Here is a 26,009-nt window from a genome sequence, read left to right on the forward strand (position 1 = left end):
TCAGGTATTAAATATTTATTCATCTTCCCAATAAAGTTCTGTAACCATTTGTTTTGTAAATGCATCATTTAGTATTAATATACCAGAACGTAGCCGCAAGTGGGGCCAAGGGCTTCAGTTTACCATTATGTCTGATCGGCAGCCTGTATTGGCAGATCAATACCAAGGAATCGGGGGGTGAAGGGTCGTTAGATCACCTACCACATCAGCAATCTTATTGAGACCCAACCAACCGCTTTGTTTTCAGCACTTTGATGGTTTGTGGCGGGTGCCCGTTAATGCCCCTTACTGAGCACATGATGCCCCCAGCCCTTCCGCTGACAGACCCCCCAGTAATGGGTGTTCTCTACGTTTGCAGGCTCTACCCCTGGATGGGATCCACATCTTCGCCTCTCAGCTACACACACATTTATCTGGGCGGATGGTGACCACAGCCATAGTCCGGGATGGAAAAGAAATTGGGATAGTGAATGAAGATAAACACTTCAGTCCGCACTTCCAGGTGAGAACTGATTATCCGGGACTATAGAACAAACGTCCAGCGTGGGAAAATACTCATAGGAGGAGAGTCAAATATCCGGAACGTCCGTGAGAGACTTCGCTCATTCTTACTTGCTCCCCATAGCGAGGTCTACAGCAATGTGAGTGGACAGCGCCGGCATTCGAATCTCCCCCATAATTTGAGGTCATTCTCTGTTAGATTTCACCCCCGTGGCCTCCGCCTGGGCACAAATGGAGGCGTCATTAGCAGAATAGTAACCACTGATGTGAGGAACCTGCATGGTTGGGGGGGGCTGACTCTTCACATGTCCCCGGCGCTCACTGGTGGCGGCCATTTTATGTACTGACCCAATATTGATGAGAATACAGCCCGTCACTTCAGTAGGAACCAGCAACCCAGTTATGCCTATTCTGCAGTCATGTATCGGAAGGTCTACGGGTGCCATTGTAGAGGGGTTTGTAACCTCCTTTGGCCCAAACCATAGGTCCTCTGTATAAAATAAGTCACCCCCCATACCGTCCAACTTTTACAAACCTGAAAGTGGGATAAACAAAACCCCACACCCAAACATGGTCAAACTCCGGCCACTTTCCTGTTAAGCCCCACTGCTTTTGCGGTCCAGAAATCGGGATGTCCATCCAAAGTTGGGATCATTGGGAGGTATGATTATCATCGGCGAGTTCCTCCACTATACTTATCCAATAGGCTTCCTGTGCAGAGGCGATAGCTGGAGAAACTTGCTGCCAGCGCTAACCACTTTATTGTGCGAAGTGGAAAAAAATCTCAATCACTGGTGGAAAAGGGGTCTAGGGCTCTTCGATAATTCTGCCCCACAACCACCTAATCTCCTGGAATGTCTGTCATGGGGCGACACAGATCCTGACTCCCCACCCTACTCAGTAATACCGGCGCGTGATGACGTTAATTGCGCCACTGAGGAAGGTGGAGCTTGATGTTGCATTTGTCCCACTTGGTTGTCGTGAATTGCTCGTGAATTGCACGCTGAGGCCCCGCCTACTTCCTCTCTTCCTGCCATCCCTGTTACTGTAGCCACAAATCAGGGTTGTCCTCGGGTTCTGGGCGGAGCCCTTATTCTACTGACAGACATTCCCCAGAGGTATATGTAGGTCTATGAGCTCTGATGTATTTTATGTTCCTGCCCACAGGAGATCAGGATGTTGAAGAAACCTGTCCACGTTTTACCAGTAAGTGAAATTCAGTTTTACAAAAGTTTTATACTTGAAAATTGTCTGCGAGCATAAGAGTGGCCATTTTGTTGTGGATATTTTGACTAAATGTAATTAATTATTCACTTTCCTTCTACGAACTACTAACTATAGTTCTACTTTATCTAATGGATTAAACAAAATCTATATAATATAATATCTGTTGGATTCAGAACCTACGGTCATAATCACAGCAACAACCTGTTACATTTCCTTCTGCATTATTCTTATTTAGTGGGGCTAAAATGACCACGAATTGAGATTTTCCTATATGAACCACACAGGTAAAATGCACTGTTCAGTGTAACCCTGCAGCTCCAATATAAAGTATTATCTCTCCCTCCCTTACAGGCAGCTGAAGCTCTTCCCACATCTTTAGGACAGTGTCCTGATGGGATCTGATATAGGTCAAAAAGCTGATACTGCAGTCATTTCAGCTACTGTGACATCACTAACCCCACCCCAGTGTATGAGTTCACTAACGCAAACAGTTCATTTTTGCTAAACAAGTATTCAGAATTGTCAGTCACTCTCTATCTGCTCTGTCAGTGAAACACCCCACCTACCCTCCAAACTAGACCAGCATCAGACTGGTGAGAAGGGAGTAGTATTACGGAGGGGGCACTTAGAGGGACCGTGTAATGTATGGGGCCAGTGATTATTCCTGTAATGGAAGGAAGGGGGCGCTATCTCTCTGACAAGTTCCAACTTTGTCTTCTAATAACTTTTGTAAAGTTTGAGAAGAGAACAGAATAACCAATATCATATTATTATATTAAATTCAGGTGGAGGAAATTCAATATATAGTAATAGCCAATAAAACTTTCTTCTATAATTTATCGTCATATTCTGCATACAAAAATAATTTTACTCAAGGAAATCTGACTCCCAAAAGCCGGTCTGGGAGCTTTTCATCTCCCCGCGCTGTCCCTACAGTGATGTATCATGTAAATATATACTGACGCACAGCAGTATATACATTATTGTGTTGTCCGACCACTTCTTTATTTCCCACCTTCTTTTGTCCCATTTTACTGAAAAGTTTAAAGGGACATTATTGTGAACAATATGTTTAACAGGACTTGTTTTTAACTTAGTGAAGCCTGCACTCTGCCAGCAGGGTAATTTCATGCTGTTGCAGCCACAAGGTGGCACTGTTACATTGCTCACAAGCATAATACAATTATGGAAGAAAACTTTCTTTTAGGTTTTAACTTAATTGGAACAACGGGAAAATATAAACAATTTTATGGCATGGCAAATATGTTACGTCTGTGGCTCAGCGCCCTGAGTAATGTATAATGGCAGCAGCCAATGTTGTGGGCAACCATTAGGCAGTTGCTTAGGGTGGAATATTACATATGCAGCCAGCAGAGGTAGAACTAGAGAGCTGTGGCCCCCGGTGCAGCGCAGTGGAGAGGAGGGAACCGGGGCCCACAGCTCTCTAGTTCCCCATATAGTGGCCCCATTATCTCCGTGGGCCCCGAGCGCCGCACCTTCTGCACCAATGGTGATTCCGCCACTGGCCGTCATTTGGTGAGATGGAGGTCGCTGTGATCGTCACCTAACACTCAGCCAGATACAGACTTGAACCCTTCGTACCCCCAGCAAGTCTGACCGGGAATCATGGAGGGTGGTCCAGCAGCCGAGCTTCATGCTTCATAACACGTGAACATGGTCTCCAAGGACGCAGAGAGCTGGCATCATATAACACGCTTTGTACCGTGTGTCCTGACGTAACGATGGAAAATAAAGAGCTCTGCCTTGATAATATAAAAGCTTTTCTGAGAAGCACAGAATGGAGCCAGAGATATTTAGGAACCATTGCAGGCGGGAGGGGAGGGGGTGGGCGACAAATACATTGTATGAAAGTGGAAAACGTTTAGTTCTCATCTTCAAAGCCCTGGAAAGAGCATGGAAAGTGGGGGCATTTGGCATCGAAGTGTTAACCCATTCTCTGCCAGAGGGGATCTATGTGTGGGCGACGCTTCTCCTGGCAAACTAAATGTGTTCTCTACTCACAGGGGGATCTGCTGATAACAAGCTGCTCCTACAACACAGAAGACAGGAGTGGGGTAACAGTGGTAAGTCTTGTATAGTGCCAGCGTTGAAGATCTTTGGGGGTTCTTCATCACATGGGGGGGGTGATTTACCTGCTGCTCTCTCTGTGTTCTTCCATCCCTGAGGTTCACTGACTATATATATATATATATATTATAATATATATATATATATATATATATATATATATATATATATATATATATATATATATACACACACACATATACACACATACATACATATATATATACACACATACATACATATACTCCACCCCTTTGAAGACCGCTAACAGGGTTCGTCTCACCAAAATCAGGACAGTTGTGAGGCCCCGCCCACTGGGAATCTTGCAGACAGCGGTACTCCCAGCTGAGAGTTCCGCTTCCTCTCTATTCAGCAGGATAGTTCAGAGGCAATAGCTGGTTTATTCGCTAACATCTCACATATTAATGGATTGGAGCCGCTCTTACAAGAAATGGTATCTTTAGAGTTAATTGATCAGGACATTCATCTGAATGTGATGTTAGATGGAATCTGCCCCACTAGGGGTAGAAGATGATGAATAATGTAATTTTATTTCAGTGATTTCAAGCTTTAAGGGTAATGGAAAGGGGTCACACTTATTGGATATACTTAGGGGAAAGGTTAGTGTTTGAAAGGATTGTCCAAAGCGGAAACCCCTTTAATGGGGCTAACCCCCCCCCCCCCCCACCCCACCCCATTAGCAGAATTGCGGGTTCATGCCACGGACCTCCCAGGTTGTAGCCCTGGGGTGACAAAGATACAATAAGTGGCTCACAGTAATTATGGGGAGAATCCTAAAATAATGTTTTACTTTTTGTCAGAATCATTTTAGAGTTATTTTTTTAAAAAAATGATCACAATATTTTCCTAGACAGCCCCCAATGGGTTACACAGAGAAGTTCCAGAAGATATTGTGGAGCTGTGAGAAGTGGTTGAGTAGTTTTACACCCTCTGGTCCTTAGGGGATCACATTATCAGGGGGGCAGTGCCACCCTCGCCCGGCCTATCATCCTGCTGGGATTCTAGGATGGGGCGGAGTCTTCTCTGCACTATGAATGAAGATTAAAAGAGGAAACAATACTTTGTATGTAATTAGTGATATTATAACTGCTGAGACACAACATACGTGATAAACATAGGGACCATCCAGCCTCATTATCCCTGTGTTGGTGTCCGCAGGGCGGATTCAGTATTACAGATGAGATGTGCGTGAACTATGTACATTATTACCCCCACACCGACCTGGAACTCTGCAAGAGCCACGTGGACCCCGGACACCTGAGAAAGTACTTCAACCTGGTGAACAGGTGAGTGACAGCGGCAGGGACGAGTGTAACAGGGGGTGTCTATAGCAACCAATGGGGGTCATTCTTCTTGTGCAGTATAGAACTGTATCTATTTGGTGGCTATATATTACTATGTTGCTATTTTTGTTTGCACCAGTTTTTATAAATGTTCCCCAATGTGCACAAGAAAAATGCAAAATATTTATAGAGCCTGAAATGTCCCCCAAATCGTGCATCAGGGGAGGGCTGGCAGGGGCCCAGACCCGGTTCAGCAGCCTATGAGGAAACATTTTAAAGGGAAAAAAATGCAGGTCGCCCATCCCAAGGCTGGGACCGGCCCGGGAGATCAGGGGGGGGGGGGGGGGGGGGGGAGATCAGGGGGGGGGGGGGGGGGGGGAGATCAGGTGCCCCCCAGCCCATGATCATTATAAAGAGTACAGAAACATTCGTCCATCACTTGGATGTTGGGTATATAAAGTCATTTGAACTCTGGCAATTTAATAAACATTTGATTTTAGATTGGTCATTGCAGAATTGCCTTGTGTACAATGGAGTAGTGAATGTAAAATATTCTGCCATCTTCTGTGGAATCTGCCCTATAGGGGGCACTATTCTATTGGAATTACCATTCACCATACATGGGAGATCAATGGCAGCTCATGGTGAAGGAAAATATCTCATTTATAAATCTGTTTATTTTCACTTTATCTTCCTAGGAATGCTCAGTAACACGCAGTATGTACCTCATTTCTTGTACGCGGTGGACAGACATGCACCTCGTACCTCATTTCTCTGTATTCTACTCATGAGCACAAGAGCTGCTATTCCCCAGCTGGCTCCAATAGTTCAAAATATGTATATAATATAATATAATAAGACATTATATAATACAATATTAGTCCTGTTATTGTGTATTACATATAATCAGCAGGTGCTGGTGTGATAATGCTGCCTCCTTGCAGGGCCCCCCATACACTAGATGCCGTATGTCGGCCTCACACACAGATCACGGCCCCCGTCGTTGTACCGTCACTACAGGTCCCCAATAACCACTGTTCTTCCTGCAGGTTCAGCGGGGACGAGGTCTGTACATGTTCCCAGACGGCCGTCACGGAGCAGTTCAGTGAAGTCCCCTGGAATCCTTCACCAGCCGGGTCCTGGATTCCTTGTACAGATATTCCCCCATCTCCATGCACTGCAACAAGTCCTCTGCCGTCCGCTTCCCCGTGAGTATCCGCAAAGTCTGGCTGTAGCGCTGGGCGGATCACTGGGGGCCCAGATGGCGGCTGCTGGTGGTGGGTTTACAATATGAAAGTTTCTAGGTGGCTGCCAATATGATGCGGATATGTCCTTGCACCGGGACCCATGGAGATGATGGGGCCCTCGGGGAACAAGTGAGCTGCCAGCCTCCCTTCCCTGCACCGGGGCCCCACAGCTCTCTTGTTCCACCTCTGGTCCTATCCATATAATAGGAAGTACTGATATTACTGTAGTGTAATAATGTGAATAGTTTCCTCTGCGTACACCACTAGTGACATCACTGAGGGGTGGGGGTAAAAGGAGAATAGTAATGATTACTCAGGGAGGGACCCTGTCCTAATCTACATAAAACAGGGATCCTGATGGTATTAACTGATTCGCTCTGTTTTTAAATGGCGCGTAATGTGATTTATCCAGAAATTCCAAAGCATCTCAGATTATACAGTAGATCCCATACCTGGAAATGTTATAATAGGTTATATAAACTACACAATTCCCGGGCAACGTGGGCTGACATCTACTATGATAAACAAGTCTGTTCCATCAGTCACCCCTATAGCTCAGAGACAGCTCCCAACGTACATTAGTGTAGTATAGACCAGGCCTGGACAACCTGGGGCTCTCTGTATGTTGTGAAACTACAAGTCCCAGAATATCATGCCAGATATCAGCTGGCAGAGCATGCTGGGACTTGTAGTTTCACAACACCCAGAAAGTCACAGGTTTTCCAGGCCTGGTAAAGAGTATAGTTATTAGGACTAGAATCTGTTTTATCTTGTAAAGGCTGAACCACCCCCGACCTCCTCCCTACACCACTCATAGCCCCACCCACCCAATGCAGAGAGAAGCAATAGGAGGTAACAATCCCACTCTCTGCTCTGTCCCTTTTACTGGTGACAGCCTCGGTGTCATTATATTCTCTGTGCAGAGAATGGTGCCCCTACAGATGGAGCAGTCTTTAGTGCACACTGGTCATCAGTGGAAAGCTAAAATTCTGATTTTCCAAGGCAAGCAATCTAAGTAGTGCACCACAGGCTGCTCCACCTGTATATAGCTTTGACCGATACCTCTGGTAAATATCCCCTTCCCTGTGTCATTATAAGGTAGGATAATTCATCGCTCGCCACCTGCGGCCTACGCAGTTTCTGAAGAATACAAATGACATATTGAAGGATTAAGCTCTAGAGACGCAGGACCGATACATTCCCTAATATGCGCATAGCTCGATCCTGTACTGTGCTCTCCAGCTCTGTTCTCACTCCGCACTGGGTGAAATGTTTTCCCACGGGGAAGGAACATGTAACCTCTTTCGGATACACAGTGTTAATGTGCTTCTCACCCACGCGGCCAGTGACAAGAAATAAACAGGCTGCTCTCGCTGGCTGCGGAGGGGGTGGAAATCCTGAGCTGGGATCTCCCATCTCTGCTCTCTGTGGGAAACCGGTGACAGATTTCATGCTCCAAGGAGCAGAACGAGGACACTGGAACATATCCCGTCCTCTGCTGGGATTTAACTGGGTGACTGACCCGAATAAACGTAGATATTATATGTCAGGTATCGGTGGTGTAATCAGCTCTGCAGGAGCCCAGAGCTGGCTGTTCCCAGTGTGCGGATTTATAACCAATAGTTGTCCTAAGCGCTGCTCATTCCAACAGACCCAGCTGGATCCTCTGCACTCTAGAGTGGCAATTATTGCAAAACACTAAGGGGGTTTAATTATCAATATTGTACAATATGGAAGAGTTTACATCACCCAATTTACCATTAAAGGTTTGTGGGGGCAGCTGGGCGATACTGTCCGGCAGTGGTATGAGGATCTTACCGCTTAGCCAGTCAGGGTAAGGACCATCTGGGCGTCTTGCGCATGCACAATGGAGGCCTGAACATGGTCCAGATTCACCAAATGAAAGAACAATAAATCATTTAAAAACAAAACAAGACCAGAGACATTTGATGCTGTCACCTAACATCACACCAAATAAACATGACTTAAACTGGAATTTCAACACAATTATTGCCATGCTTTTTACAAACGGGTTAAGTGTATTCGAGGTACGTACTCCCGGCATTTATTTGAACAGCCACCAAACACTGATAATTCTTTAAACTCCAGACCACTTTTGAAATTAAACTTCTGTTCGAGCAGACAGCAAGCGCTGTAGCCAGGTGTATTATATACACCGACTGCCGTGTCCTGCAGGTACATCTCCCGGAGTATCCTGGAAGAGGCAGCGAGACCCTCGGCTCAGCATCACTTCACCACAATAGATGGGGGAGGTCTGGGCCACCGCTGGGGGTGTGTGGGGAAAGGGGGGGGGGTGCAGTCTGCCCTCCCGGCCCCAGCTCTGCACAGTGCTCAGTCAGTTTGTTTTGCTTAATCTCAGATGACAGGGTGCAGACAATGCCCCCCCCCCCCCCCAATGTATTCAGAAGTGGTAAAGTTCCTGAAAAAGCTCAACACACCACACAGTGGGTACCAGGGCCGCGCTACCATGGGGCAGCATAATAATAGGATTTGAAATGAACAATCCCTGTGCTCTTCTGTGATGTCACTGCCTCCAGCCACACTCCTGTCACGGAGACTGACACCCCCGCCACTCCTACCCCAATCTGGCTTCACACAAGGTCAGAAGAGGGACATATAGTAGATACTGGTCTACTCTCCCAGAAGAGCAGGATCCTCCCTGTGGAGATGGAGCTTAATGACACAATCTGCATAATCAAGCCCCGCCCCCATTAAGCAGTGCCATGGATTTAGGCATTTCATGGTGTTACCGCGCCCCCTCCTGCACTTGTCCCCTGACCGGAGATCTCGGAGGGGAGGTTATAAAAGTCGGCACATATGATCTAATATGTGGGATATATGTAGAAGATAACATGGTTGTTGCTGCGATTCTGGTGCAGAATAAAACATGAAAGCAGAAGGTCTATGGCAGTGTATCCCAAACCCAGTCCTCAAGGCCCCTCACAGGGCAGGTTCTCCAGGTGACCAGTGACATAATTACACCACCTGTGGATCTGTTACATTGTATCACTCAGTAATGACTACACCTGTGCTCCAAGGGGAGATATGGAAAACATGGACTGTTAGAGGTACCTGAGGACTGGGTTTGGGAAACACTGTTCTATGGGTCAGAGAAGTTTCTACACATATATCTGTATCCCAGAGACATGAAGTACCATGATAACCCTCTAATTTACATCCAACTACTGTCATTAAGGGCTCCAAACTAACATATTATATATATAATATATATATTCTCCCACTTAGCAGTTAACCTCCTCTGCCTGCAGTTGAGCAGCACCTCTTAAGACACTTAAAAAGCAATCCAGCGAGTACAGATGTCGGCCTAGCCCATTATGAAAGTGGATTCAGGACTAAATCTATTTTCCGTTAATGGTCTCCTGCCATGTGCACACCGCCCCCCCCCCTGCCCTGTGCGCACCGCCCCCCCCCCCCTGCCCTGTGCGCACCGCCCCTCCTGCCCTGTGCGCACCGGCCCCCCTGCCCTGTGCGCACCGCCCCCCCTGCCCTGTGCGCACCGCCCCCCCTGCCCTGTGCACACCGCCCCCCTTGCCCTGTGCACACCGCCCCTCCTGCCCTGTGCACACCGCCTCTCCTGCCCTGTGCACACCGCCCCTCCTGCCCTGTGCACACCGCCTCTCCTGCCCTGTGCACACCGCCTCTCCTGACTGTGAAGTAGTATTTCCTGAGCACGAGAATTCATAACGCCACTATTATTAATTCTTCTTTTAAATCACCTTCATATTTCACATGTTGTACAACAAGGGATCATGCGATAGGTATTACATGACACAGAAGGTCCAACATATGAAACCTCTCCTGCCGGAGGGGGGAGGTCAGTTGGCGTCACTATGGCCCCTACCCTTGCGTTACAATGCCCAATTCTTGATGGGGTGGGGATATTATGACAATGGCATCATTAAGCCCCTCCTCCATGCACAGCAATAGTTAAGTGGGAGGGAGAACTGCTTGTTCGGGAGACTTCCCTTAGATCAGCAGTCTCGGCCATTCCAGGAGAATAGGTGACTATGTTAAAGATGGCCCTGCCCACATGAGCTTACAATCTAAGTGGAGCAATTGACACATAAGACTTCACTCTCCTCATTCCCCTCTCCTGCGTCCCTGCTGTATATTCACCTACGCTGCCGCCTTCGTCTTCTAGAAATAGACAAATAACTCGCAGTGACGACCAGCACAGAACACTGAAGTCAAACTGTGTTGGTGACTTATCAGTGTGGCTCAGGGCCATAACTAGGGCTGTGCGACAGGGGTGACCGCCCAGGGCGCAACACTGAATGGGGGCGCAATTTAGGAATATTTTAGGTTCATTTGGTTAAAATTGAGGGCTAGGGGGACGGCATTTGTCTTTCTCATCCCAGGCGCTAGAATTGTAGGTTACGGCTCTGGTGTGGCTGCAGCCGTAACTCCCCGCCACAGGGTGGCACAACGCATCGCACTACGGCACAACGCATCACACTACGGCACAACGCATCGCACTACGGCACAACACATCACAGGACGGCACAACGCATCGCACTACGGCACAACGCATCACACTACGGCACAACGCATCGCACTACGGCACAACACATCACAGGACGGCACAACGCATCACACTACGGCACAACACATCACAGGACGGCACAACGCATCACAGGACGGCACAACGCATCACACTACGGCACAACACATCACAGGACGGCACAACGCATCGCACTACGGCACAACGCATCGCACTACGGCACAACGCATCGCACTACGGCACAACACATCACAGGACGGCACAACGCATCACACTACGGCACAACGCATCACAGGACGGCACAACGCATCGCACTACGGCACAACGCATCACAGGACGGCACAACGCATCACACTACGGCACAACACATCACAGGACGGCACAACGCATCGCACTACGGCACAACGCATCACAGGACGGCACAACGCATCACACTACGGCACAACGCATCACAGGACGGCACAACGCATCGCACTACGGCACAACGCATCACACTACGGCACAACGCATCGCACTACGGCACAACACATCACAGGACGGCACAACGCATCACACTACGGCACAACACATCACAGGACGGCACAACGCATCGCACTACGGCACAACGCATCACAGGACGGCACAACGCATCACACGACGGCACAACGCATCACAGGACGGCACAACGCATCGCACTACGGCACAACGCATCGCACTACGGCACAACGCATCACAGGACGGCACAACGCATCACAGGACGGCACAACGCATCGCACTACGGCACAACGCATCACAGGACGGCACAACGCATCACAGGACGGCACAACGCATCACACTACGGCACAACGCATCACAGGACGGCACAACGCATCACACTACGGCACAACGCATCACAGGACGGCACAACGCATCACAGGACGGCACAACGCATCACACTACGGCACAACGCATCACACTACGGCACAACGCATCACAGGACGGCACAACGCATCACAGGACGGCACAACGCATCACACTACGGCACAACGCATCACAGGACGGCACAACGCATCACACTACGGCACAACGCATCACAGGACGGCACAACGCATCGCACTACGGCACAACGCATCACACTACGGCACAACGCATCACAGGACGGCACAACGCATCACACTACGGCACAACGCATCACAGGACGGCACAACGCATCACAGGACGGCACAACGCATCACACTACGGCACAACGCATCACAGGACGGCACAACGCATCACACTACGGCACAACGCATCACAGGACGGCACAACGCATCGCACTACGGCACAACGCATCACAGGACGGCACAACGCATCACAGGACGGCACAACGCATCGCACTACGGCACAACGCATCGCACTACGGCACAACACATCACAGGACGGCACAACGCATCGCACTACGGCACAACGCATCACAGGACGGCACAACGCATCACAGGACGGCACAACGCATCACAGGACGGCACAACGCATCGCACTACGGCACAACGCATCGCACTACGGCACAACGCATCGCACTACGGCACAACACATCACAGGACGGCACAACGCATCGCACTACGGCACAACGCATCACAGGACGGCACAACGCATCACAGGACGGCACAACGCATCACAGGACGGCACAACGCATCGCACTACGGCACAACGCATCGCACTACGGCACAACACATCACAGGACGGCACAACGAATCACACTACGGCACAACGCATCACACTACGGCACAACGCATCGCACTACGGCACAACGCATCGCACTACGGCACAACACATCACAGGACGGCACAACGCATCACACTACGGCACAACGCATCACAGGACGGCACAACGCATCGCACTACGGCACAACGCATCGCACTACGGCACAACACATCACAGGACGGCACAACGAATCACACTACGGCACAACGCATCGCACTACGGCACAACACATCACAGGACGGCACAACGCATCACACTACGGCACAACGCATCGCACTACGGCACAACGCATCGCACTACGGCACAACGCATCGCACTACGGCACAACACATCACAGGACGGCACAACGCATCACACTACGGCACAACGCATCGCACTACGGCACAACGCATCGCACTACGGCACAACGCATCGCACTACGGCACAACGCATCGCACTACGGCACAACACATCACAGGACGGCACAACGCATCACACTACGGCACAACGCATCGCACTACGGCACAACACATCACAGGACGGCACAACGCATCGCACTACGGCACAACGCATCACACTACGGCACAACGCATCACACTACGGCACAACGCATCACACTACGGCACAACGCATCACACTACGGCACAACGCATCACACTACGGCACAACGCATCACACTACGGCACAACGCATCGCACTACGGCACAACACATCACAGGACGGCACAACGCATCACACTACGGCACAACGCATCGCACTACGGCACAACGCATCGCACTACGGCACAACGCATCGCACTACGGCACAACGCATCGCACTACGGCACAACACATCACAGGACGGCACAACGCATCACAGGACGGCACAACGCATCGCACTACGGCACAACGCATCGCACTACGGCACAACGCATCACAGGACGGCACAACGCATCGCACTACGGCACAACACATCACAGGACGGCACTGCTGATGCATTTCCCATTACAGCAGAAACTTAAGTACAATGTTTCATATAGTTCATTTTCCTAATTTGACTGTTAAAACCTTAATTTTTCACTTGAAATAGAAATTACATTAAATTAGAACCTCAATTTATATCAACTGCAAAACACATTTATATACCTTAACATTTGCAAACAACATCTCTGCTAGATAGAGCCCAGTTATTACCAAATATTAGGATGTCCCCTCCCTCGTCTATCCCACAGAAGATCAACATTTCAGCTGGATTCATTTGTAAAAAAAATACTAACGCTGATGTGTATTCTCTTTTCGCTCTTTAATTTCCTCTCCCACAACCTCGCCTCCTCCGGAACTTCTCAAACCCTGTATGCTGTGCGACATAGGTGCTACACGCGTTTCACAGGAATAATCTGGGTCACAAATTGCTGAGTACAATGGAACTTATTTGATATATTTGCGCACACAGCACTATTTTAAGTAATTTTTTTCAATACACCATATTAGAAAGTTCGCCCCTTGGTGCCCCAGATTTATCAATGTGACTTTATTGCTAGAGCTCACTCGTGGTGAAATGCATCTACATTTTTAATTCCATTTGATGCTCCAACAAGCCAAAAATAATACCATCTCCAAAATATAACACACAAGTGTGACGTTCACTTTAGACCTCGATAATTGAGCCCCTACCTGAGGGATTGATATTATAAATATTTATCACATGCATTTTATCATTGTAATCACTACAATCCTAATTGTGGAGTAGAAAGTACTTTTACATCTACAGCCAGCATTCATGATGAAGCTTCATATTGTCTTTTTCAGGGCGAGTGGGAGAAACAGCCATTACCAAGGGTTAAAGAAGCCTTGTCCCCAATGGACACAAGCTGCTCATATAACGAGGACGTGGTATCTGCAGGACCAGCTCTCGTTAACATTAAGAAGTTGAGATTTTCTTGAGGACACTGGGGATTAGTGACTGAGGCCGACAGACTATTCTTATATAATGTAAATACAACAATATAACTGTGTCCCTACTGTCTACCTACTTGTGTGCTTACAGGTGTCTGCTACGTGTAATCCAGCAGGGGGCGCCCAGTGTCACTGCCCCAACCAGACCTATCTAGAAACAGACTTTTTTAATTATTTACATTATACAAAATATTTAGCTAACCTGTCTCTTTAAACACTGTAGTAATTGTACCCCCTAGAGGGGTATATGCATGCTTCAAAATGCCATTTCCCCCAGATAATATTAAGATATGTAAATCATAGTTATTAACTTTTATGTTGTCATTTGATGAAAAATAAAAATATATTAACATCGTTTCTAACCTATCTACTCATGAGCTTAAGATTTTAGCCAACATATTGGAACGGAGTTTGGAAGATCACAATCTGTCTGAAATATGTTGGAGTCTAGAAAAGCTATGAGCACTTCAGCCGTCCTCAACATAACCTAGGTCTGGGAGATAAAAGCTGCGGATCTGGCACTTTGTAGGTGTCCTCGTAATATTCAGTAATAATAGGGATCACTGATGACAGCAGACAGATGAGCACTGGCTACTTTTGGCTGCGAGATGAACACAAGCTCTATGACCAGCGCACCTCAATGGACAAATGGGTGACCTGGCTTTATATGGCCCAAAAAAGTTTGCCATGTCAAAGAGCTATAAACAAATACTATACAACCATATCTGTGTACCCCTCAATTCAGAGAGCATTCTAAAGGCAGATATACCACAAAAGAAAGAGCATTCACAAGACATATCAGCAGAGATCCAGTGATCCATTCTGCGCTAGCTCTGGTGGGCAGAGATCCAGTGATCCATTCTGCGCTAGCTCTGATGGGCAGAGATCCAGTGATCCATTCTGCGCTAGCTCTGATGGGCAGAGATCCAGTGATCCATTCTGCGCTAGCTCTGATGGGCAGAGATCCAGTGATCCATTCTGCGCTAGCTCTGATGGGCAGAGATCCAGTGATCCATTCAGCGCTAGCTCTGATGGGCAGAGATCCAGTGATCCATTCAGCGCTAGCTCTGATGGGCAGAGATTCAGTGATCCATTCTGCGCTAGCTCTGATGGGCAGAGATCCAGTGATCCATTATGCGCTAGCTCTGATGGGCAGAGATCCAGTGATCCATTATGCGCTAGCTCTGATCGACAGAGATCCAGTGATCCATTATGCGCTAGCTCTGATCGGCAGAGATCCAGTAATCCATTCGGCGCTAGCTCTGATCAGCAGTTATTTTGCTGCTTGGATGTTACCGTGAGAGAATTGCGCAGAGCTGAGGATATTGCTGATTTCTGCGCTGTACTATTTTCTTGGCGGACGTACCGGGAGGATGGGCCCTAAGTTAATGTTTCCTGATAACAGCCCTGTAAGTACTGTCCGCATCTATTTAGCTGTACACAAGCCCTCTATGGAAACCTCTCTTCTAATTCAGCTCTCCCCAGAGACTGTGCTGGTAAAACATCTGTACCCTTGTCAGCGTACAAATTAATCTAGGTGAAGCCGGGAGTGACAGGCGCAGTTACGCTCAGTTGTTCCAAAACGAGAGAGAACTTCACTTATTGCTCCGCAGTTTACTGTCTCCCGGCAGATAATAACTCTCCATATTTTTGTTTGGAATTTTTGCTACTAAATGAAAAAGCAGCAGAGACAGCTGGTGAGAGATGAAGGCAGAGAGATGAAGCACATCCCTCCTAGGATTACATTAAACAGCTAATGAATCTTCCAAAAGGTTAAACTGTGCACAAATTGGGAATTTAGGAGAGGCGCACGATATCAGAGTTCAACAATGCAAATCTACATCACACTATACAATTTGCAAACAGCAGGGTGTAGGTCAGGGTGCGAAAGGGCGACTGATTAGAAAATGCAAACTATTTTGTTTGTAACAATATTGGTGTTGTACAAAGGTCCGGCAGACATGGCTCCCGCAAGAACATAAATAATTCAGGTACTCACAGTGGGACTGACCAGTATTCAGCCTATGAATTTGCTATGGACTAGTGACATCACTGAGCTATGAGGCACGGACTAAGAACAACCGAGGTTTCACTTTACCTTAATTATTGTTCCTGTTCATAAAATAATTTTCAAGTGACCACAGTCCTGTTGTAAAACAAGATGGCTGCTCCCTAATATTTTTAAGGAGGATCCGTCACTAGTCAAATAAAGTATAGAGAAGAAAGCGTAACCCAAATACAATAATGGCGTGTTCATGTAACTGCAACATAATTATCACTCATACGCCTTTTATCTCGCGCAGAAGACACGGCAAAGATACACAGTGATGGCGACACTATCTGGTCGCTTCTGATTGGCTGTTTGTTTATCGACCTCTCCAGCCAGTGGCAGAACTATTGGAGGATGAGCGGCATAGCTGGGCCTCCAGCTCATAGTAATTCATTCATTAATGTTGCAGCTAAATTATAGGGCAGCAGAGATCCAGCGATATTTATTGTGGATTCTATGGGCGGAATATAAACACTGGTACGCCTGGCGCAAATATATATCCTAAGATACTGCAGACTCACCACAAACATGAAAGTGTCTTATTCTACGCCTGGTGCCCTCTGCACTCGAGCAGGACACGTGGCTCTACGGAGACACTGGCGCAGGACACGTGGCTCTACGGAGACACTGGCGCAGGACACGTGGCTCTACGGAGACACTGGCGCAGGACACGTGGCTCTACGGAGACACTGGCGCAGGACACGTGGCTCTACGGAGACACTGGCGCAGGACACGTGGCTCTACGGAGACACTGGCGCAGGACACGTGGCTCTACGGAGACACTCGCAAAGGACACGTGGCTCTACGGAGACACTCGCAAAGGACACGTGGCTCTACGGAGACACTCGCAAAGGACACGTGGCTCTACGGAGACACTCGCAAAGGACACGTGGCTCTACGGAGACACTCGCAAAGGACACGTGGCTCTACGGAGACACTCGCAAAGGACACGTGGCTCTATGGAGACACTCTCGCAGGTTAACTGCACTACGCACTCCACTATTAATTAATTAGTGATAACACTTAGGGGCATATTTAAGACGCATCGCAAAATATGAACGTTAGTTCAATCCTTGGAATTGCAAGGAGGATTGAAAACTATCTTTCACATTTATTAAAAAAACTTTCACACGAACAGCAGTTCCGATATACTGCTGTTCCTGTGAAGTGCAGAACCCGCCTTCCACTGCCTCTCCTCCCATGTAATGCCGACTGCAATGATGTTTCCTCCTTTCAATCCCTGTGGGCATGCGCGGATGGATCCCTGTCCGGACATGCGCATAGAGATCCTGGACTGCAAGAAGGCGAGTCATGTGACAGGGAGGGATCACATGATCCCTCCACACAGCTCTGCTCTTCGGAGCAGAGCTGTCAGCAGTGAAAGTTTTACATAGTTAATGTTCGACATTACGAATGTACATTGGTAAATAGCTCTATTGAGCAGTGCCCACACTGTTATGGGTCAGTAAAACAAGAGAGATGCAAAGCAGCAGATATCTGTGATCATAAATCTGATTTTTGCAGTTAATCCCCGAAAACCTCTGTTTTCAGGGATTTAAGTGGGAATTTAAGTTTAATAAATAGACCTCTGAGGGTTCTATTTATCGAAGGGTGGAAGTTGCGTTTGCACATACTGCAGTGACCCATGCTGCCGTTACTTGATTATCTGAGAGTGCATTATATACTGTATTTACAAACCAGGCTCACAGTCTATATAACAGTCTATAGTGTTCTCATTGAAATACGCCATTATAATCAATTATCCATTCTCTACTTCTTTAAGAATCCTCAATGTGCCATTAGCTCCATTAGTTATTTCAAAGATTTCACCTCGCTCAGATCAAGCTTAACCCATTACTTCCATCCGTCAATTGGGAAGGATCTGTCACTGAAGTTAATGGAACAATTGCCGAAGTAGCAGGAAATATGGTCGTAATTAACTGACTCTTTGGACAAAACTAGTTGTTATATTGACAAAAGTACAATGATTTTGATTTTTTGGTAGAAGATAGTAACTATTATTACCGCAAATTTTTTTTACCCTTTTTTAGCTTCCAAAGTTTATGTTTAAAAAAACTTCAGGTGATACAAGTTTAATGCTGATGTACTTATAGGGTAGTGGTTTAGTACATTAAAAGTGGAAGAACGAATATGTACATTTTCCCCTAACAAATAGACCAGCGCAGGGTATGATTGTACCTTTACAATACGGTGCGAAGTTACTGAAAGACCACAGCGGTTGGAGACTAAAGATAGCAGCTGTTACTATAGAGGGTGAATTAGTTCCTCTCCTGGCCCTTTGTACTGCGGTGTGGTGGGGTCCTTCGTCCCGCAGGTGCTATTTTTGGCGCTTTTGTTAGGTAGAAGTTGCCTGCCGCACCCCCCATCACATCGCACAATAAGACAGCTGGAGAACGGTAACATTCGCTCAATGTTACAATCACGACTCAGTCACGTTTCTAAAACTCCCAGCAGCCTCCGCAGCAAACAAACAAAGTGTCAAACCGGCATTGTGTTTTTAGGGGGAGCGTGTTTGTGTGTTCAATTCACCCCCACTTTCCAAACCGCTGCTCTATATAATTATCCAGAGTATGCTCTGTAGTACCAGACTCAGAAATGTTGTTGTAGATGTTATTTTATTTTTCACTCGTCACCGAGAGTTTGTGATTGAAAAGTATGTTTTGCACTAATACTATGAGATCTTTAGTCCATTCTGACCAGGGTCTAACGTTGCACTGGTAGGGGACCCAAAAAAGTACTTTTTACGCCTATGTTGTTATCTCCCCATAGAAATTATAAGGTGCGCTGTAAAAGTTTTATATAATTTCATTTTGCAAAAACAGAAAGTTTCACATCCAACTTACCTCGCTAAGTCCTGCACTTTCCGGGAGAGATCCGGGGGGGCACTTCCATTTGGATTGGGCGATACTTTGGGTGCGAGTGTTTGATGTGAAGAGTTTTCCATATCTCCGGTCGCATCGCTCCCCAGGGATTTTCAGTTTACGCAGTGAAATGGCGCAGATTTCACAGAATAATACAGTGGACATAAGAAGATAAATATTTGTAGACATTTCTTTAGTGTAATACATATAATAGCGGATATTTGGTGGACTAGTAGAGAAACACAAGACACAGCTGGTCCACACAATTTGCATACTTTGGCTTATGATACATTTAATGACACATTAAACAAACATTATAAGTAAAGACTGCTTACCTAATAGTCAGTGTATGTTGCTGTGATCTCTTCTTGCTGAATTAAAGAAGAGTACTCCTGTGCCTGAGAAAAGCATTTACAGTTAAGTGACGTCAGCATTGTGGCCACTAGGGGCAGTGTTCCATTGGAGTCTATGGGGAGAAGTCGCTGCGTTAATATAAATATATATCCATTGAAGTTCATTAGGATATCTCATTCCACCAATCAGAACTATTGATATTGGATTTGATGCGCACAGATCCAGAAACTCCTCCCCTCAGGGGGAGGGGAGATATGCTCCTCCCCCAAACACGACTTGATTCCACTTTGTAAACCATCCCTATGACTAATGGAACAACTGATATTACAGCTCCCAATCGCATACAAAATGCAAATATGCATCAAAACTGGGCTTTTTGTCCATACTGGGACTTTTCTATAATATAAAGCTGCCACATTCATAGGTCGATTATAAATACAAAAATAGCCCCCAAAACAGCACCGGAACGGATTCATAAAATCGATGGACATTACGGCACCTGATAAATAATGCAACAATTCCATACAAATAAGGATAACCTAATAAATGTATTTATTGTCACCTTTCACATGCATTTCAGTCTATAGGTAGTCACCCCTGTATCTCAGATATCTGTACTTCTTATTAGGAGTTGCCTGATAATTAATACATATGGACAGTCGAGTGAGTGGCAGTTATAGGATGATATTATTTACTGATTTTTATGACAATACTATACAAGGTATAGACTTATTATTATATCACAGTCTGTTTAAAGAAGACTGAATTTCATGGTTCAAATCCAAAAATGTCATTATTGAAGGTAAAATATACTGTTCAGTGTTACTCTGACATCTCACTGCAGCTCTGCTACAACATTATTACCTGCCTACACCACTAAAGACAGCCGACGTTCCTCCCACATCACTGGGGTTCTAGAGGGAACTCAGATAATACTAAAACTGCAGTCATTTGAGCTGCTGTGATATCACTAGCCCGACGCTTTGTATGAATCAATTCTATAAAGCGTGTCTGACAAGCCAAAGAGTGTCAGTCACCGTCACCGATGAACCGCAAAATCTGTGGACCAGCTTTTTATGTGTCTACAGTCTTTGGAAATACCCTAATAAAAGAAATGCAACACCTAGTTTTGTGTATTGGGGGATGAAAGCGCAGTCCAACCCGCTACCATTTTTAGGACCACTCTCTTCATTCATTTAAACATTTTCATTTTTCTTCAGGTCTTAAATGAATGATGAGAGTGTCGGGATATCGGGACTTTATTACCTTTATTTGTGTGTTTGATGGTTTTTGATTCATTGGTAAAATTAATGCGATTTCCTGCAGAAGTTTAACTGGAAAGTGCAAAGTGAGACCCATTAAAATGATAGAGATGAAACCCCATATGGGACTTTTATGGGGTGATCACAACGTCCTTCTGCAGGATCCGGCGCAGTGCTGCACTTTCTCCAACCCTTTATCTCACTTACATATTCCCATCCCGTAAAACTAATAACCAGCGTAGACGCTGCCATCTTGGCCTGAAAATCCACCTTCTCCCCCGTAAATCTAGACAGGTGGCGTCACTAAAGGATCTACGCTGCGGCTTCACTGATTTGTGGATAAGTGACCGGTCCGTCCATCCGAGCATGGCACCAGTTATATATATTATTCAGGCACTTATATGCAATATGGTCACATAGTGGTTTTGTTTGTCCGGTCCTTTCGGTCACTCGGCATCGTGATGTGAAAGTCCAGATTCAGCAGTTGTGATACAATCCCAGGGAAGAAGAGATGCAGCAGCTTCGCCAGGAAATGCAACATGATAGGACTAGATTGGCTCTTAAAATACAAAATAGGGTATTGAGTAGGAGTACAATTAGCCACCCCGGACAGGAACAGGTTAATAAATGTCGATCGTGTTACATTTGTGTCACTCGTGTGACTCAGTTCAGGGGCCATTTCAGTAAACACCCTTCACTCGGTTATTATTTGGGTCAAACGGGGACTTTAGGTGGGCGTCAGCGGTGTACGTCACTCCCATTCTTTCCAGGGCGTATTTTCCGCTGCGTACAAAATCCGTGGTGACCTACAGGAAGCAGATGCACAGCCAGGGTCATAAATCACTTAACAGGGTAACCCAAACACAAGTTATTTTTACTTCCTATTTCCCAATCAATAATTATTTACAAGTTCTTGTAATCACTTTTCTGCCGGCTTCTGTAGGTAAAATAAGCATATGTAATAAAACCATTTCCAACCTATCGACCTGTAAGCTGGAGATTTCAGCGGACCTGTATCTATTCAGTCTGCACAGATCACAGTCTGAGCTCACACTTCCTCCCACACAACCAGATCGGTCAATCCTAACGGTGGCCGCTGACTGGCTGATGCGGCTGCTTGGACCATGGATCAGTATCCAATCTGCCCACAACATTGCAGTTGTATCACTCGGGTATGGATGTGGCCTGTTGGTGATCACAGGATGATCATGATTCGCCAGCATGCCGGATAAAGACCAGACTCGCATCCAGCATTGCGGCTGTTAGGGAACTTAATATAGAAACATGGAAGCCCAATATTAATGCACATCAATTTAAACCATAACAGATCAAGGAAAATTAATAACGATGGTTGTAAATTATCTTATGAGGAACTGGAGGATACTGTATATATTTAAGCAAAAAATACTGAGCGGACATCTTTTATCTAGTTCAACACCTTCAAAATATCCCACAAAGCGGCCCGTATACTGGTGTGAATGTAGCAATGTTTTCACAAGTGTACATGTGACGTTTCTACAGTATTAGACGTAATATTCTGCGACAGTGACTAATGCCTCCATGCTGTGTGATTGCTGAGTAAGACGGGGGTAATCTGCTCTCTCAGAAGAACTACATTCATGAGGAATTGTTTGCTAGAGAAAAGAAAACCACCTATTGTTTAGGATCATTTGGACACAAGTAGAATTGCTCATTAGAAGCCTTTGGGTTACATAAATTTATACCACTCACAGCATCAATATCACTAATCCTAGGGGAAGTGGCCACTCCATTTATTGTATTATTAATTTCTATTTCCCAGTTGATGAGAAGTGATTGGCTGCTGCTCTAAGAGCTGCCTCTGTTACCCAGAATGATAGGATTGAGCTGGACAGAGAGGAGTGAGCCCGTGAGGCCAGACTAATATCCTATCACATCCGGATGATACATGTCAGACAGAATCTCCAGAAAGGATAGAAAATGTTTCTTTTTCAAACCAAAAGGCAGAAAAGGTTAAAAATATGAAACAGACAAATTCAAAGATTCCACTTTTTAAAAAATCTAAACATGGGAAAAAACATACATAGATTGCAACCTCTTTGGGACAGGAAGCGCAACCTAATATTCTGTTTCCTGTTGCGCTGGTTACTCCCATTGGTGTAATGTTGGATGGAGCTGGTGTCACACACACATACAGGGATAAATACATTATGTTAATGATCTACAGAGAGATAGATGGATATATAATTTCCGGCCGTGTACTAATGTGCGCTCTGCTGACTGCTAGTTTAAGCCTTTTTATGATGTGTTTTCTGCTAAGCAAAGAGAGTTGTTTGAGTCCCGGCTCAGTCTGATGCGATGTGACAGCTCCACATTATTTTTCCTGTATCTACTCAAATGGGTTTTTTCTGGTAGATTTAAGCAGAGTGGCGTCTGCAGAAACTGAACAGTTACCTGGCTTTACAGATAGATTAATACCCTGGCACGGAGTCTGCCCAGCCATCACCCCGGGTCCTGATTATCTCTACGTTTTACGAGGTTCTTCATCTAGTAACTTGGGAGATTCTCCTGAGGAGCCGCCAGCTGGATTCAGGTTGTAAAATAGCTCGTTAGCTAATGAGTGAGACACAAAGCAGCTGGGATGAGCTGGTGCCTTTATCACAGAGATTTGTGGCAGCGCGTATTGTGTGCCATGGGTCTTCTGTGTATCAACAACCTACTCTTCCTCCTTCTTAATGGATCATTGTATGTAATTGGGGAGAAACTTCATCTTTCCGGATGACAGATCCAGTACGGTGATCAATACTTGCGCATTGAACCAATTTATTTGATGAACTATAAGATTATATTAATAGGCTGCCAGGTCTCATGGCATCTGCTGCTCAGGAACGTATCTTCTTCTATGTTATTCTTCAGATGTCAAGGTTGATATTTGAGGGTTATGGAAAATAAGTGAAGTTTGTAAACAGAACTAAAAAGTGATTTTGTTTTAGATATAATCTTTATGTATCTGTAATGTATTGTTACATCACATTCATGTAATAACCTCTTACCAAAAAAAGTAATTTAATGGTGAAATATTTAATAATTTATGGGAAATTATTACAGGCTTCCAAGGCACTAATTCTGCAAAATGCCTCGAATAGTCCAACTTCTGCATAACGGCAATAAAACATCCCTTACTGACGCAATTTCTGAAAAAAAACAACAATTCAGTCCGTCCAGTCCCTGGAGAAATGTGTGAGGTGTTTAAAATAATGAAAAAAAATAATTAGAAACAATATTTAAATACAGCTCGGTCAGAGAGCCCATGCTGACCCCTGTCCACTGCCGAAAGTGCCTACGATGGGCAGGTGAGCGTCAGAACTGGACCATGGAGCAATGGAAGAAGGTGGCCTGGTCTGATGAATCACGTTTTCTTTGACATCATGTGGACGGCCGGGTGCGTGTGCACTGTTTACCTGGGAAGAGATGGCTCTAGGATGCACTATGGGAAGAAGCCGGTGGAGGCAGTGTGATGTGTCTTGGTGCCAGATACCACAGGACACCTTCAGAGGTCTTGTGACCAATCGAGGCATGGCCATCGAGAGGGGGGGGAAGGGGTGTACTAATTACACAGGCCTGGGCATGGCCCCTACAATACCCTACACATTATTAGGCAGGTGGTTTTAATGTTGTGGCTGATCAGTATATAAAGAAATAGTTTTAAAGCAGAGTCCTTTCCCTTTGTCCTGGGGGCAGCAGAAAGCTGAGAAGTGGTATAGAAACATTATCTTCTTTCTGCAATAAGTCTAAGTCACCGAGCTCAGTCTGATCAGAAGATACAATGATGAACGTGTTCGTCTATCATAGAACACACTACATGTATACAAGGTGCAGAGAGCGTCACATACATGTATACACACACGTATGCACGCACGCACAAACTGCTGGCACCATCCTAATACCTTCTAATGATCTAAAAGTCAGCACCTAACCCCCATATCACACGATGTAATAAACACGTACAAAGTGTTAAATGAGTTGATGGAAAAAATAAATCAATTAACGCTCATTTTTCTTCCAGTGTTAAAGGCACAACTTGGGAGACAGCCGAATCTTCCTGTATCGTTGTTTCCCGTGTTCTTCGCTCCCTATGTGCCAATCACTCCGCCGGCCCCCTGTACCAGGGCCAGAAATAGCGAATGTAAAGAGCGCTCCGTATCTGACATATCGTGTTGTACTTTCATTAAAAATAGACGCAGTGACGTCACTTATCTTCAGGTTTAGAGGAAAAACACTGAGCATAGTGTTCTCTTATAGACGTTCCACAGCTCAGCGCTGCAAGATCGCTCTACTGGGGTCTATCTGCTGGTGGAGGGGGGGGACTCAAAAAGAAACATCAAAGTTTGAAGGGGGCTTAATTGCTCGATAAATGTCGTCTGCTTGGATGGTTTGTTCTGTAAATTAATTGTCATTATTGAAAGATATTTTATCTGCATCACAGAGGACCAGGCTGGAGTATATGCGAAACGTTTATCACACCACATTATTTAATTTAAACAACCAATGAACTAAAATGACACATTTTTGGAATTTTATATTCAGAATCATTTTGAAAATATAATAAACTGAAATGAAACCAACAGGAAAAAACTTCCGATCAATAGAATCATTATAACAATTCTAGATAAGAAAACATGGACAAAGTAGACCACAACCACATCTGCCCAAACCACCCCCTATGTCTGCCCAAACCACCCCCTATGTCTGCCCAAACCACCCCCTATGTCTGGACAAACCACCCCCTATGTCTGCCCAAACCACCCCCTATGTCTGCCCAAACCTCCCCCTATGTCTGCCCAAACCACCCCCTATGTCTGCCCAAACCACCCCCTATGTCTGCCCAAACCACCCCCTATGTCTGGACAAACCACCCCCTATGTCTGCCCAAACCACCCCCTATGTCTGCCCAAACCACC

General features: G+C 46.0%; 3 protein-coding genes across 7 annotated transcripts in view; 1 reads left to right on the top strand and 2 right to left on the bottom strand.

The window, feature by feature from the left end:
- The window catches only part of DBH (dopamine beta-hydroxylase), a 32,337-nt gene extending 17,547 nt beyond the window's left edge, over positions 1–14,790 (top strand). Inside the window, 7 exon segments of the mRNA XM_075185824.1 lie at positions 359–502; positions 1,669–1,707; positions 3,753–3,812; positions 4,996–5,123; positions 6,170–6,240; positions 6,243–6,328; positions 14,375–14,790. Coding sequence (XP_075041925.1) covers positions 359–502; positions 1,669–1,707; positions 3,753–3,812; positions 4,996–5,123; positions 6,170–6,240; positions 6,243–6,328; positions 14,375–14,509 — 663 coding nt within the window. The 3' untranslated portion in view covers positions 14,510–14,790.
- The window catches only part of LOC142101373 (protein FAM163B-like), a 134,134-nt gene that overhangs the window by 106,885 nt on the left and 1,240 nt on the right, over positions 1–26,009 (bottom strand). The window contains exon 1 of one of the 2 annotated variants that reach the window (XM_075185833.1): positions 19,789–19,846. The exons of the other annotated variant lie outside the window; for it this stretch is intronic. The gene's annotated coding sequence lies outside the window, so the exon portion shown is untranslated. Of the gene's footprint in view, positions 1–19,788; positions 19,847–26,009 lie in introns of those variants that run through there. 2 annotated transcript variants of the gene reach the window in all.
- SARDH (sarcosine dehydrogenase) overlaps positions 20,337–26,009 on the bottom strand; it is an 81,159-nt gene continuing 75,486 nt past the window's right edge. For all 4 annotated transcript variants that reach the window (XM_075185826.1, XM_075185828.1, XM_075185827.1 and 1 more), the window contains exon 21: positions 20,337–21,875. In XM_075185826.1, the coding sequence (XP_075041927.1) occupies positions 21,750–21,875 (126 nt within the window). In that variant the 3' untranslated portion in view covers positions 20,337–21,749. The remainder of the gene's footprint in view (positions 21,876–26,009) is intronic.

The sequence above is a fragment of the Mixophyes fleayi genome, chromosome 9 (genome assembly GCF_038048845.1).
Source record: "Mixophyes fleayi isolate aMixFle1 chromosome 9, aMixFle1.hap1, whole genome shotgun sequence".
Lineage (NCBI taxonomy): Eukaryota > Metazoa > Chordata > Amphibia > Anura > Limnodynastidae > Mixophyes > Mixophyes fleayi.